Genomic DNA, 14969 nt, shown 5'->3' with positions numbered 1-14969 from the left:
GTATCAGACCCCTTTACCCCTTAATATTTTCTATTTAAAAAAATTTTTCAATTTACAACCATAAAGTTAACGTATTTTAATTGAAATTTATATTTATTACAATTATGAATTAATTACAAAAAAATTACAATAAATTATCTTCGGAACGAATATATTCACCAATATCTGATTGATGAAAACAAATAATGGACAATGGATCGGCGTTTCTGATGTCATTACTGCTTTTGGAAGTCACACCGAAACCCTAAATAACATAATAACTATATTAATAAACTGGAGGAATTATTAATTAACTAACCACCTAATCAATCAATCAATAAATTAATTACCAGAGGTACATCATTCATGGAATATAAAACAACACCCTGACGATGCGGAGTGTTTTCAGTAATTCTTCCCATTCCACCTTTAGTTACATTATGGCCATACAAAAACTGTTGCTCCGCTGATGGTTTCAACCAGATTTTGTGCTAAAATAATCGAAAAATTATTTTTATTTATCAAAACACTTTAAATCCATAACAATTAAATCAGTAGACAAATAAAAATTTTATGTTTTATTTTTAAAAAATTATTATAATGCCCAGAGGCCACAAACCGGAAATTATCATGGAAATCTCAGAGAATTTTGAAAAGTATTCGGGAATTTAAATGCGACAGTTCAAAATTTTAAAACTTCATTAATATACTAGACAAAAAAATTAACGAACATAATAATAAAATTGAAAATATTTAGGTAATTGTCAATAGGTTGTAACTCGAGGGAAAACGGCCATACAAGGAAAAAAAAAGTCAAATTATCGCTTTGAGTGTCTAGTTTTAAAATCTGGTCATGAAAATTTTTTTATTATTCATAATTCCGAAGTAATCATCAGAAAGCCATCGGAAAAAAAAATTTACAAATTTTTGCTCGTCTTAAAAACAGTCTATGGGCTTTAATAAATTTTTTCCGATAATTATGATTGATTTTAAAATACTTTGGATCCGTTGATAATGAAAAAAAATACAAGACCAAATCAGAAAACTAGATCAGACACTCGAAGCTACAATTTTTCTTGGAGTTACAATCATTTAATCAATTAAAAATTCATGACTTTTTGAAAAAGCGATATAAATATTCGAAAAAAATAATGGGTGCGTTTTTCAACGAGAACTATAATTTGTAAAAAAATTGGCTAAATAAATAATGATCGGTCCATGATCTCAGTGATATGGCGTAGAACTTCCTATCATATGCAAATTTAAATTTGAATTTAAATTTATATAAATAAATAACTTACCTGGGCATACGGCGCTAAATAATGAAGCGCAGTAATATGGAGCATAAATTTACCAGATTTTGTAAATTTACCAATGCATGTACCAAAACTAACAAGATTTTCTGGTGCAACAGTCGCTGCAAGTGCTAATATTTTTTCAGACACATAATAAACGCGGTCCTTTTTCTCGCGGAAACAATAAATTCCATCTGGACGGTCTACTAGTATTTTGACATTATCTCCAATGCTGTTAAAAAATAATTTTAATTATAAATTATTATTATTAGTAATTTTGTAATTATATAGATTGCAGATTCATTACTTACTACTTAGTTAATTTTTCTAAAACTAATTTTGTTTTTTCTTCTGTTAGTCTTCTCATATTTTATTTTATTTATTATTTCAAATTTAAATAATTTAATTTATTATTTATTGATAGATAAATTTAATGTAAATAAATTTTATGTAAACTTGAAACTGAGCACGTGCTTGACCAAAAGTATTGACATGAAACGTAACCTAAAACTTAAAATTATTTGAAAAAGATGGCGCGTTATTTCTGGTGAAGAAGGGAAGGGGAATAAGAAATAAAGAAAAAAGTTTGATTCAAAGTTTGACACACTGAAGTTAGTTGACGTCTAATAATTTTTGGATTTTTTTAGAAAGGATAAATTATTTTTTAAATTTCCATACAGTTTTTTGAATTTTTATAAACCAGCCTTAAATTTTTCAAATAAATCCTGTTTCCACGAACCGAAAAAAAAAAATAATTAAAAATGTGCGTGAAAGAAAGAATAATTAACGGGGTCCATAAATGATCAGGAGATAAATTTTTTTATCATAAATGTTGTGTATAACCTTTCATTTTATTTAAAAATACAAATACAAATGAGAGCCGAAAATTGACAGCAGTCAGATGCTGCCCCCTTTGGTAAATTTAAAAATTAATAGAATATTTAAAAATAATCGTGAATTTGCAGTAATAAATGTAAAAGTTAATTGTTAATTAATAATTTAGTTAAATAAATAAATAGATAATTATTTAATTTGAATTTTAAAGTTTTGGCGCGAATTTCAAAATCTTAAAAATGCACATGGTGGACTTCAATCTTCTACGCCTTATAAATTCTGCGTAAGTCGACAATTAAGATTTTAATTATTGTTATAAAAATATATGTAATTATTTAATTATAATTTTTGAACATAATTTAATTTAATAATTAATAATTTTAGGGAAATGAACACAAAATTAGTTACTAAAATCAGCGATTTTTTTTTAATCATGATAATACCGCAGACGTCACAGTTCTTTAATTTTTATTAATAAATCAATTACTCATGACTAGAAAAAATTTAATCAACAAATGAGAGTTAATAATTCAAAAAATTGTAAGTAATTTAAAATTTATTGTTTTAAAAATCTAAAAATTCCATTTATAAAAACCATGAAAAATTTTTCCCAGCGGCTTTAAAAAGAATTTTAAATTTAAAATCATCAAAATTATCAATTATTCAAATTTCAAAACCGGACTTTGTTTAATTTTCCCACCAATTTTTATTTTAAAAAATTACGCACTACTAGAAAAATTAAATTAACAAATGGGCGCTAAAAATTCAAAAAAATTTCGGTAATTTGAATTTTATTTTCTTAAAAATCTAAAAATGCGGGAAAAAATTTCAAATTTAAAATCTCGTAGATTATTAAATATTAAAATTTAAAAACCACGCTCAAAGTATAAATTATTTAAAAAATAATTACCCGCCATATGGAATAAAAATCACTCTAATAATATTTATAAAAAATAAAACCACTAAGTATTCAAATATAAAACGATGAATCATCTTTGAATTCATCATAAAAGATTTATTATAATTATGCAAATATAGATACAAAATATATAAACACTTCCTTTTTTATTACATGATACATAGATATATCCATTTAAATATATCAATTCATCCTGTACTTAAAATCAAACTAAAAAAATTCAATAATTACATTTTTAAAATTAAAAAAATAAAAAAAAAATATATAATCGTGACAAAGTAGGTGGTCACCTCTCTATTTTTCATCGTGAGTTTCACCCACAGTCTTTTCTCTCAGTACCAGTACAAAGTCACTTACAACGACTTACAACTCACCTCCTCTTCATGCCTCTTCACTTTTAAATTTATTTGCTATATACATTTTATACTGATTCTATATCCAACTCTCTCATTATCTCTACATCCTATCATACTTTCTTACTCATTCTATAGAAACTTACATCAACTGTACAACAACACACCTACAAATACATATATTTATATATATATATATATATACATACATTTATAGGTGCACACATCAAGTCGCGGAAATTTGCGATTTCGCGAACCGAACCAGCGACAGTCGACCGGCGACTTCGGCATCGTCGTCGTCGTTGTCATATAAAATATATAAATATAAATATATACAATATAATATATATTTATTATTTAAATAAATAATAAGTGAGGTGATTGTGAAAATTAAAAATTTTTTTAATTTAAAAAAAAAAATTTCTAAAAAAATTTACTGCAAAATATCAATAGTTTTATTATTTTTAAAAATATATACATATATTTTTTTTTTGACATAAAATATCAACATTTCTTATACTCAATGTACGTCTTTATTTAATTTAAATATTAAAAGATAAAAATTAGATTTTATCACTTTTATTATTATAGTTCTTATCAAGTTTTTTTTTTTCATGACCTCGCAGTCATTGATTTTATATAAAACTTGATGAATATTTATACTAAATTACGAGACCTAATTTCAAATAATTAATTTTAATTTTTTATATTTTTTTTTTAAATAATATATTTATGAATATTTAAATATTTCCGCTGTTAATGTGACAAGTACTTAGCAGTTGTAACAGGTATACTTAAATGTTAAAATATATATACATATATATATATGTATATGTATGATTATATAACAGTTATTGATAGTAATAAGTACATATAAAGCGCGAAAATGAGTGGGTCGCGATAAATACGCGAGTATAACAAATTAATATATAATTTTAATATTTAAATTATTATTTATTATTTTTGAATAATAATAATAATAATAATACCTTAGTGGATCTGAATTACAGTAAAATACCGTAATTTACTGCATTTTTCTGTAATTTACCAACAAATTCGACATTTCTACGACAAATTTGCCGCATTTTACGGCAATTTACGGAAATATTATGGAATAAACGGTAATTTACGGCGAGCTACGGTATAATACGGCAATTGCCCGTAATTTACAACAATTTTACCGTAAAAGAAACAGTCTATTTGTTTATTTTTACAGTGCAATACTTTACTTTACGATAAAATACCAAAATTCTTGCAATTTTACAATAAATTACTCTTCTTTTATCGCAAATATACAGTAAAAATAGCGTAATTTGATGTATAATGCCGTACGCTCCCTAGTAGACCCAATTTCGGTAAATTACTAAATTTTACTGCAATTTACTACAAATTTGCGGTATTTTGCCGTAATTTCCGTAATTTACCGCTAATGACCGGTATTTACGGTAAAATAGGCATTTTGCAGTAATTTCGAGCAGTTTTACTACATATCGTAAATTACGACAATGTTCGGTAACATACCGCAGTATTATCGCAAATTTTACGGTGAATTGCCGCAATTTTACCACAAATTTTCCATAAAATACGACATTTTGCGGAAATTTCGGAAAGTTTTACTATACACCATAAATTACGACAATTTTCGGTAACATACCACAGTATTGTCGCAAATTTTACGGTGAATTGTCGCAATTTTACCATACATTTGTCGTAAATTATAGTATTTTACTGTAAATTACCGTAATTCGGAACTGCTAGAGTTTATCATACCGAATTTTACCGTAAACTGCCGAAAACTATAGAAACCTACCGTCAATTACGGTAATAATAATAATAATAATAATAATAATAATAATAATAATAATAATAATAATAATAATAATAATAATAATAATAATAATTAATGAAGATCATAAAAAATAAAAATATCAATATTGTCTGGAGTTTTCTTAAATTCTATTTTTGACTATGAGTAATACACTTATAAAAATTTATTATCGAACTTTGTTCGGTATTCATAAATATATATATATATATATATAAAATATATAACACATATACAATGTATATATATAAGATTATATCGCGTAAACAAAAGTATCTATAGATTAGATAAAGAAGAAAAATAATCTTGTAATTATAGAAAAAAAAACTAATTATTATTATTATCATCATTATTATTTTTTTTTTAAAAGTGTAAATTAAAATTTCTCAACATTACACACACACACATAAGTTGTTTTTTAATATTTAACGTACAAGTTTATTATCACTGACTTGCGAACTCGCAAACGATAAGATCTTGCGTGTTTCTTCTATTAAATATTTTTATTTTTATTTATTGCAATTCTGATGCGCAACAATAAATTTTGAATTTTAAATAAAGAAAAAAATATTTTTTTTTTATTTTTAAACTTTTTTATTTAAAGACAATTCGAAATAAAAAAAGTTAAGTCTATTTTAAATCTACCGGTAGAATGTCACGGGCTTGCTCTAAAAAAATATTTCGTACTCACACACACATATATATATATATATATACCTACATATATACATATAAATATATACATGCATAGTTCTTTTTACAAAGCAATTTTAACCTGCGGTCAAAACACCCGCAAATATATATACCAAAAATTTATAATAATAAAAATAAATATATAAATATATATACATACATATAAAATATATACATATAAATTAATTGTTTAAATGAAATTGCAGCCTTAGTTACAAGGATCAATTTAACAAACTAGTCATCAATTAATTTAAAAAACAGTAGTATAAATTTAAAAATGACATATTACATTATTATCAACATATATATAAATATGAGGATTAAAAATTTATAATTTATAAACAAGTACGTAAGCAAACTAATAAAATTATGTACGTGCTAGTGTAACAAATGATTCGTCAATTTTGCTTACACCAAGATCATATATATATGTATATATAGATGTATATATATTTGTAATTCAAATGGACTTTATTCCGCTGGCATATATTGCGGTGCGCGTGTATGACTGGGACAGTCTAAATATATACAGTTATGTGCTCAAAAAAATTTTTTTATAATTTCATTTTGAATATAAATATATATAATTGTTTGAACTGTTTATTTAATACAACATTTATATTTTTTGTTTATTAGGTTACTGGAGAATTTTGAATTTTCAAATTTGAAATTGTAAATGGGCTGGAAAACGGGAGAGAATAAAATTAACAAGTAAAGAGAGAATGAGATGTAATAGTTGGGTGACGGCAGTTGTTACGGTGACGGCGGATGATCGTGACACGGATCTACGATATTTATAATACGTATATATATATATATTTGTATATATATTTTTTTATCGGTGGTAAATGTTTTTGATTGCTAATTGATTGGGACTTTAAGTGGATAAAATAATAATATTAATAATTGTTATTGCAAAAGTGATATGATGATGATGATGGCTGATAGCGGGACGCATTCATCTAGAAGACCGAGCATTTGTAGTTATGATTATCCAGAAGATTTGAATCCATTTAAAGATGAAATGGAAAATAATGAAACTGATGATCAAGTGACATTGAGACATCCGCGGCCACGGCCACGTGCTTTGGATAATTTTACTGTTAATAGTAATAATAGTAATAGTAATAATAATAATAGTAATAAAAATAATAATGATAATAATAATAATAATAATAATAATAATAATAATAATAATAATGATAATAATAATATTAATAATAAATCAAAAGATAAAGATACGAAAAATAAATTTTGGACATTTGGACGAAGCAGAAAAAAAAGATCTAATAGTTTTTCTATTAAATCTACTTGGTAATTTAATTTGTTACTTTGTAAATTAGCTGGGGGATAATTAGTTTAATTTAAAATTTTTGTGCAGGAATGGAATTTTTGGAAAACGTAAAGAAGATGAAAAGAAACCGACGATTGCCACAGGTGAAGTTTTGGAGTTTTTATTTGTTTTTTATGGAAACTATTGAGTTTAGGAAAAAGTTGTCAAAAGCTTTTTTGTAGAGAATTTTATTTTAAATAAAATTGTATCAGGGCATATTTGCTGAATTTTTGATAGTTTACTCAGAATTTGAGTTTGAAGAAAATGAAATTTTTGGAGTTAGATTTTGGATATTTATAAGTGCGATTGGTTTTATTTAATTTATGAGTTAACTATCAGAGATAGGATGAAAATGTACAGAAACATATTTGTAGAAAATCAAAGTCTCTACAAAAAAGTATTCTTTACATTTTTTTGTAAACTCAATATTTTGTGAGTTATTTTAATTTAAAGTGGTAGTAATTTTTTGGAAAAAAAAAAAAGTTATTTTTTTCTTTTTTTTTTTTTTTTTTAGTCTCATCGACGTACAAAAGAACAACTTATAATAATTACCCGACAGAAACACCAGGCTCAAATTTATCTAAAGATCAGCAAGAGTTTGATGAAGCGCTCGGTACTTTAACGAGACGACGTAAAAATACTTGGGATTACGCGTCGACAACTTCATCGCGATATGGATCTAGTTTGACAGTAAATGGTGATCCCGGAAGAATTTACGATGCATGTCCACCCCAGGAAACTACGATGTCGATTATGGGTGAACTTACACCTAAACCTCCAGCTCGACGGTTCGTTACTTGATTAAAATTAAAAAAAAAAAAAAAAAAAAAAAAAATTAATTTTTTAAATATTTTTTACAGTTTTGGTCAAGTGAGCTCCAGATCACCTCGTGATATTCCTCCATTAATTTACAATAAAGATGTGGAAAGAGATGATAAGACGCCGATTCCCCCGAGGTAAATATTTTTTTAATTAATTAATTAATTAATTTGTTGATTTGATTAAAGTAATTAGTTTACTTGATTTAATTTAAATTTCAGGCGGAGTAATGGAATAAGAGCATCTCAAAGATTGCATGTACCCAGTCCTGATTATCATAATAATAATAATTTGAAATCAAATACGTCGACGGTGATAACGGATGAGAACGAAAATATGCCTGAAGATTACGTATTCAAAAGGGTTAATCATGATACTATGGCAGCTGTACGAAAGTCTAATTTATCAATTAACAGCTGCGTATCTATGACAAGTGTTTATGCTTCTGGTAGAAAAAAAAGACGGGCTCCTCAACCACCAAGTCCGCGAGACATTAAACTTGAAGATGTATCTAAGGTAATTTATTTATTTATTTATAATTAGGGAGTGGGAGGCAAAAAGGCCTTATAGTCTCCAATTAAAGTCTCAATGTCATGACCCAGTCACTAGATGACCGAAATTTAAACTTGCAAAATAAGCGCGCGAAAAAATTTTTTTTGAATTGAATTTTATTCTTTTATTTTTGGTCATTTGTAATAACTCATGTCCATTTTGCCTCTTAGTAGATTCAAAAATAATTAGTGGTCTATTTTACCCCTTGTACTTAAAATTTTTGTAAAAATTATATGCGGCCTATTTTATACCCTCTTTTCCTTTCTAAATTTACAGTTCAATTCTCTAGTCAATTGATGAAATTTCTCGTTGTTAAAATTAATGATAAATAAATAAATTAATTAATGAAATTTTTTGTGGTTCATTTTACCCTGTACTATAAATTTCCAAAAAACATTGTGCGATCCATTTTACCCCCTCCCTTTTTTATTAAATTAATAATTAAATTTTTGCTGACTCATTTTACCCCTAGCACGATAAATTTGAAAAAAATTAATGCGGTCCAATTTACCCCTTCTTTTCATTAAAATTAATTAATTAAATTTTTGTGGTTCATTTTACCCCAAGTACTGCAAATTTCTAAAAAATTTTATGCGACCCATTTTACCCCTTCTTTTTTCAAAAATTAATAATAAAATTTGTTTTTAACAGGAAACGGAAGAGATTACTAACGAAATTAGTCAGATAACCCAAAACATCGAAAACCTAAAAGCCACATCTATCGAAGAATTGAAAAACGAGTCCAACATCAACAATAACCCCGATGACGTAAAAGAAGTAGGTATCGAATTAATAAAACAAGAAGAAACAAATCGTGAAATCGTAAAAGATGTCGAAATAGTAGACAGCGACGATAAAGTAACGTTGAGAAAGAAAAAGTCCGTGGAGAGTTTAATGGGCAGCGATAGTAGTTTTTCAGTGAAAGATGAAATTGAAAAAATAGAACGTCAGATAAAACTACTGGAGGCTACCAAAGCAATTAATAACGACGAGAAAGCATCAACACTCTCCAGAACACGAACCTACTCATTATCAGATGATAATTACGAAGCGCCTGGACGTTTGATTCGCGGCAGCGGATCGCGACGGAGTCTTCAGGAAAACAGGCGTAATTTTTTCAAAGATTTAACTTCACGATCTAATAATAATTTTAATAATAATAATGATAGAGTTAAAATTGAGATAAAAGAGTTGCCGCGTCAGCAGAATGATATTAAAATAGTTCATTTAACCGATGACACGGACAGTAAACAAGTTGATAAATTTGATGATAGTGCTGTTAAAGTTATTGAACTTCATATTTCGGAGCCTATCAAAGTCAATATTGATCAGGTTAATCCGATTCCAAAACCTGTTAGGCACAATAGTAATTGCAGTTTAGACAAAATATCAAATAATAGTAATAATAATAATAATAATAATAATAATAATAATAATGTTAATAATAATAGAGAAAATGAAGAACAAGAAACGAGTTCATTGTAAAATTTTTTAAAAAATTTTATGCTGAAAAAAAATATTTACGCACATTTTGCCAATTTAAATTTTGAATATCGCGCTGCAGGTGACAGAGCGCACAATTTTTTTTTTAAATTATCTGTGAAGAATATAACTTTTTTTTTAAGTGACGGAATTTCAAAATTTTAAAAAATTTTTTACTAGTATCGGAAAACTTTTAATTTTCAAATTAAATTGAAAAACAAAAAAAAAACTACGCACATTTTGAGAATTGAAATTTTGAATATCGCGCTGCGGGTTTTATCAGCGCGTAGAATTTATTTTTATTTTAAAATCTTCTTTGAAAAATTTCCATAAAAATTCTAAAATAAGAAATTTTTTTGCGGTACCGAGAATAAAGGTATGAAAAAAAATCAATACAAGTAAAATTTTTAATTTTCAGATTAAATTTAAAAAAACCAAAATTACTCAAATTTTTTCAATTTAAATTTTAAATTTCGCGCATAAAATTTATTTCTATTTTAGAATCTTTGAAAAATTACCATAAGCATTAAAAAATAAGAGAATTTTTTTTCTGATACCAGAAACATAAGGGCGGGAAAAAAATTCAAAATTTAAAAATTAAATTTGGAGCCGCGCCTGTAACGTGATATATTTATTTCCGTTCTGCATTTTAATTTATGATTTTTTTAAAAATAGAGAATATAAGACTATCACTTGATGGTCTTGTTTTTTTCAAAATATATATTTATATATAATAATATTAATAATAATAAACAAATGAATAAATAAATATGTGCCTTATAGAAACTAATATTTGAAAGCACAAGCTTAAGTATTTAAAAATTGTTTTATTTATTATATTAAAAAATAAAATTGTTATTTAAATAATTGCTGTACAATTTATTTATCACATAAGCGATGGAAATTTACGAGCGGTGGAGAAAGAAAAATATGGAACGTCATGTTTGTGAATTAAAGGGACAGACATCGTGGAGCCAATTGAAGCGACTGCCGCCTAACGCTAAATTAATTGCGCGACTTAAACGTAAGTTGCAGAAATTAATAATCGTGTCGGACAGACATCCGTACACGAAATATCATCTGCGTAGTCGGGCGGCGGTCGCTTTTGAAAAAAAACGCCACAATAATTCGAGCTACTGGTGGATTTTGCATCCGTACAGTCGACTTAGGTAGGAAATATTTTTTAAAATAATTAATTTATTAATTAATTAACTGATAAAATTAATGTCATTAATTAAGATTTTTTTGGGACAAGGTAATGACCATCGTCCTGATATATTTTTTCATAACTGTCCCGTACATAAAAGCGTTCTTTCGTGTGTGTGATAGGCCATTATATAATCAAGTCTATTATATTTATCCTGTATATACAATATGTACATTTGATATCATAGTTAGATTTTTTACGGGATACGTTTCTAATGATGACAACGGAGTTGTTATTGATCCGAGTTTGATTGCCAGGTAAACGTATTTTTTTTAAGCGACTGGTTTATTATTTTTAGTGAGTCGCTGAAAAAATATATCATCATTATTGCAGACATTATGCGCAGAGTTTTTTTTTAATAGACTTAATTTCTTCTATACCGTACACGTGGTTTTTTGAAGACGATTTGATAACGTTGAAGAGAAATTATCATCGTAATTTTCTAGCTTTTATAGGAGAACTTCTTCCTTTATTAAAAATATGCAGGCTTACTACCTTACGTTATTACGTCAAACAAATAAATGCTGTATAATTTTTTTTATTTACTATATTTCTGAAAAAAATGCTCTATTAGTTCGTATATGACTATTTTTGATCACATAAAGCAATATCTGATCCTATTTGACCATATCTGATCATATATTAGCAGATATATTAATTTTAACCTGATCATATCTGATCAGGTATGACTTTATATGATCAGATGTGGCCATATATGTTCAAGTATGACAATATATAGTCACATATTGCTTAATGTGATCAGAAATGTCCATATATGACGGCTGTGCTCATATATAATCAGGTATGATCATATGTGATCAGGTATAGCCATATGTGATAAAGCATGGAAACATATGTAGTCAGATATTGCTTTATGTGACCAAGAATGCTCACATATGATCAGGTATGACCATATTTGACCATATATGATCAGGTATGACTATATGTGATTATATATGATCAGTTATAGCCATATATGATCAAGTACGTGACTATATGTAATCAGATATTGTTTAATGTGACCAAAAATGCTCATATATGCTCAGGTATGACTTTATGCGATCAGATATGGTCATACATGATCAGGTATAGCCATATATGATCAAACGTGACAATATATAGTCAGATATTGCTTAATGTGACCAGGAATAGTTGTATGTGATCGACTATGCTCAGATATGTCCCTATGTGATTATAATTTCTGTATCTGATCAGAAATATGTTTATATAGGTCATATATGATCAGATAAGAACGTATTTATCAGTTTTTTTATATTTGATCAGATATGAGTGTTCATATAAATCACATATAATTCAAACTTGATCATATAAGATCATATACGAGTATATATGATCAGATATGGTCATATTACTCATATATAGTCATATACGAACATATTACTCATATATGGTCATATATGAACATATATGGTCATACAAGAGAATTTATGATGGAAAATTTTCATATTCGATCAGATATTAATAGTCATATATGATTATATACGACTATTTTTTGTAAATTTATCAATTTTTCTCCCATTTCTTTACAAAAACGATTTGAAGGCTTGTGGATTTTCAAATGTCTCAGATATAAGTATATGGCTATCAATATTAACGATTTTGATATTTCACTGGAGCGCTTGTTTGACTTGGGCATTTCCTTTTATTGTTATTCATGCAACACCTTTACAAACAATTAAAAGCTCAAATGTATACGCAATTCAAAGTGGACTATATCAAAATGACAGTACATGGATAATTTACGTAATTAGCTTACATATGGGTATAAGTAATTTAATAGGATCAAGTTTTATTGAGCTACAAAATATATCACCTGCTGATAAATTGATCCGTTGTATTTTATTGCTCTTTGGCTCGGGGTACACTGTCTATTTAATTGGTAATAAATGAAAATTAAGTGGCCAATTCAATTGTCAATAATTTAATTTAATTGAATATATATATTTATTTGTAGTGGTTGTATTACAATTAATTGAATCATCATCAGAACCAAAATTAAAGTACCAAGATATTAAACGTCAAGTCAAAGAGTATATATATAAAAATAATATACCGCAAGAACTGGGTAATAAATTTTATTTGTACAATCAATATCGTTTCCAAGGATATTATTTCAAGGAAAATACTATTATTTCTTCATTGCCAAGTAAATTGATTTTTATATTCTTATTTACGCGCCAATATATATGACGTCTAGTCGCTCTAAAACTTTTATTTCAAAGGCTAATTGCTTTTAATTGCTCCAATTGATGCTTTTAAATATATAAAATCATGAGATCCGAGTGAAACTAGGTCAATGCAACTCGAAAAGTTTTATCTGCATTAATAGACTAGCGATCTTTTAAAATTTTATTATTCAATTTGCATCTGCAGTAAGATGCGCGATGAAAATTTATTTCGCGCGAGATTTTCAAAATTTAAATTCATTCACTTTTAAATTCATTCCCAAAATTACTTTACTACATTTTGGAGGTCATAGTAGCGTAGAATTTAAAAAGTATGAAGGAAAAAATGTAGTTAGTCATAAAAATACGCATGCGCACTAGTTTGTTTACTTTGCGCACGCTTTAGTATTTATTCAAATCAAGTTCTGTCATCTTCAGGTCGAAAATGACATTTTTTGTGCATCTATTAATAGATGTTGCTAAATCGCGCATGGTCATGTATGATCAGGCATGACTACATGATTTATGCTCGGTCATGTATGACCCAACATGATTTTGCAGGCATAATCATGTATTACCTTTACATGGGTCATTCATGATCAGGCATAAATTCATATAAACTACACATGATCAGGCACGATTTTGCATAAATTATGTATAATCATGTATGATCGCGCATTACTTTGCATAAATTTATATGAATTACATATGATCATGCATGATCAGGCATAGCTTCACATGAATTACACCTGGTCACGCATAATCATGTATTACTTTTCATAAATCATGTAAGATTAAGCATGACTTTGCATAAATCATGTATGATCAGGCACGACTTTGCATAAAGAATATATGATCAGGCATGACTTTGCATGATTTTGCGTTAGTCATGCATGGTCAGGTATACCTTGCATGAATCATGCATGATTGTGTATGATCAGATTTGTGTCATGTATGATCAGGCATACCCTTACATAAATCATGCCTGATCATGCATGCTAATTTTTTTCTGAGCTGTATAAAATATTTTATGTATGAATTGAGTTTAAATAATTAAAATTTTATAGATCATTTGAAACAAGAAATATATATACGTTCAAATAACGGATTACTTGAATCTGCAAAAATGTTTAATAATTTATCTAAAAGCCTAATTTCAAATATTATGAGTAAGTTTTGCAATAAATAAATTAGGCATATTTATAAATCAATTGATTGATTAATTAATAAATTCAAATTAGCTGTTATGAAGCCGATAATTTATTTAAAAGATGACGTTATCTATAAATATAACACTGAAGGGGACTGTATGTATTTAATAGCCAGTGGAACTGTTGCGATTATCAATTCGATGGGCAAAGAAGTAAAGTAACTTAAATAATTAAAATGTTTACTATTTAATAATACTTAATTGCAATTAACTGATAATTTAATTGTCAGCTTCATTACCATTTGGAGGACGGTGATCATTTTGGAGAAAGATGTTTGATAA

At 26.9% G+C, this 14969-nt stretch overlaps 2 protein-coding genes across 10 annotated transcripts; one reads left to right on the top strand and one right to left on the bottom strand.

Moving 5' to 3' along the window:
- Positions 1-61: 61 nt before the first annotated feature.
- On the bottom strand, positions 62-1764 carry LOC103580375 (60S ribosome subunit biogenesis protein NIP7 homolog). The gene is made up of 4 exons (XM_008562097.2): positions 1586-1764; positions 1281-1506; positions 330-470; positions 62-244 (listed from the first exon to the last, which is right to left on the bottom strand). The coding sequence occupies exons 1-4, from the start codon at positions 1639-1641 to the stop codon at positions 125-127; spliced, it is 543 nt and encodes a 180-aa protein (XP_008560319.1). The 5' UTR covers positions 1642-1764; the 3' UTR covers positions 62-124.
- Positions 1765-2092: 328 nt separating this feature from the next.
- Positions 2093-10896, top strand: LOC103580378 (GATA zinc finger domain-containing protein 15). 9 transcript variants are annotated; one of them, XM_053737133.1, is made up of 9 exons: positions 2093-2190; positions 2320-2391; positions 2493-2648; positions 6535-7212; positions 7280-7335; positions 7746-8019; positions 8092-8187; positions 8272-8566; positions 9254-10896. In XM_053737133.1, the coding sequence occupies exons 4-9, from the start codon at positions 6824-6826 to the stop codon at positions 10085-10087; spliced, it is 1944 nt and encodes a 647-aa protein (XP_053593108.1). In that variant the 5' UTR covers positions 2093-2190; positions 2320-2391; positions 2493-2648; positions 6535-6823; the 3' UTR covers positions 10088-10896. The 9 variants fall into 9 exon arrangements, with proteins under 9 accessions (XP_053593108.1, XP_053593111.1, XP_053593109.1 ...); XM_053737136.1 differs by lacking the exon at positions 2493-2648; XM_053737134.1 differs by lacking the exon at positions 2093-2190 and having other exon boundaries at positions 2313-2391.
- Positions 10897-14969: the final 4073 nt, after the last annotated feature.

This window comes from Microplitis demolitor, chromosome 2, assembly GCF_026212275.2.
Source record: "Microplitis demolitor isolate Queensland-Clemson2020A chromosome 2, iyMicDemo2.1a, whole genome shotgun sequence".
NCBI classification, from domain to species: domain Eukaryota; kingdom Metazoa; phylum Arthropoda; class Insecta; order Hymenoptera; family Braconidae; genus Microplitis; species Microplitis demolitor.
The sequence above is the reverse complement of the archived record's forward strand: the minus strand, read 5'-3'. Positions and strand labels throughout refer to the sequence as shown.

What these genes read in the sequence shown, in the direction of transcription:
- LOC103580375 (XM_008562097.2), bottom strand. Translation starts at nt 1,641, where the DNA reads ATGAGAAGACTAACAGAAGAAAAAACAAAATTAGTTTTAGAAAAATTA. An exon ending in TTAGAAAAATTAACTAAGTA is followed by an intron (nt 1,507 to 1,585) that starts GTAAGTAATGAA and finishes ATTTTTTAACAG; the next exon opens with CATTGGAGATAATGTCAAAA. An exon ending in ATTTAGCGCCGTATGCCCAG is followed by an intron (nt 471 to 1,280) that starts GTAAGTTATTTA and finishes CGATTATTTTAG; the next exon opens with CACAAAATCTGGTTGAAACC.
- LOC103580378 (XM_053737136.1), top strand. Translation starts at nt 6,824, where the DNA reads ATGATGATGATGATGGCTGATAGCGGGACGCATTCATCTAGAAGACCG. An exon ending in CCTAAACCTCCAGCTCGACG is followed by an intron (nt 8,020 to 8,091) that starts GTTCGTTACTTG and finishes TATTTTTTACAG; the next exon opens with TTTTGGTCAAGTGAGCTCCA. An exon ending in AACTTGAAGATGTATCTAAG is followed by an intron (nt 8,567 to 9,253) that starts GTAATTTATTTA and finishes TGTTTTTAACAG; the next exon opens with GAAACGGAAGAGATTACTAA.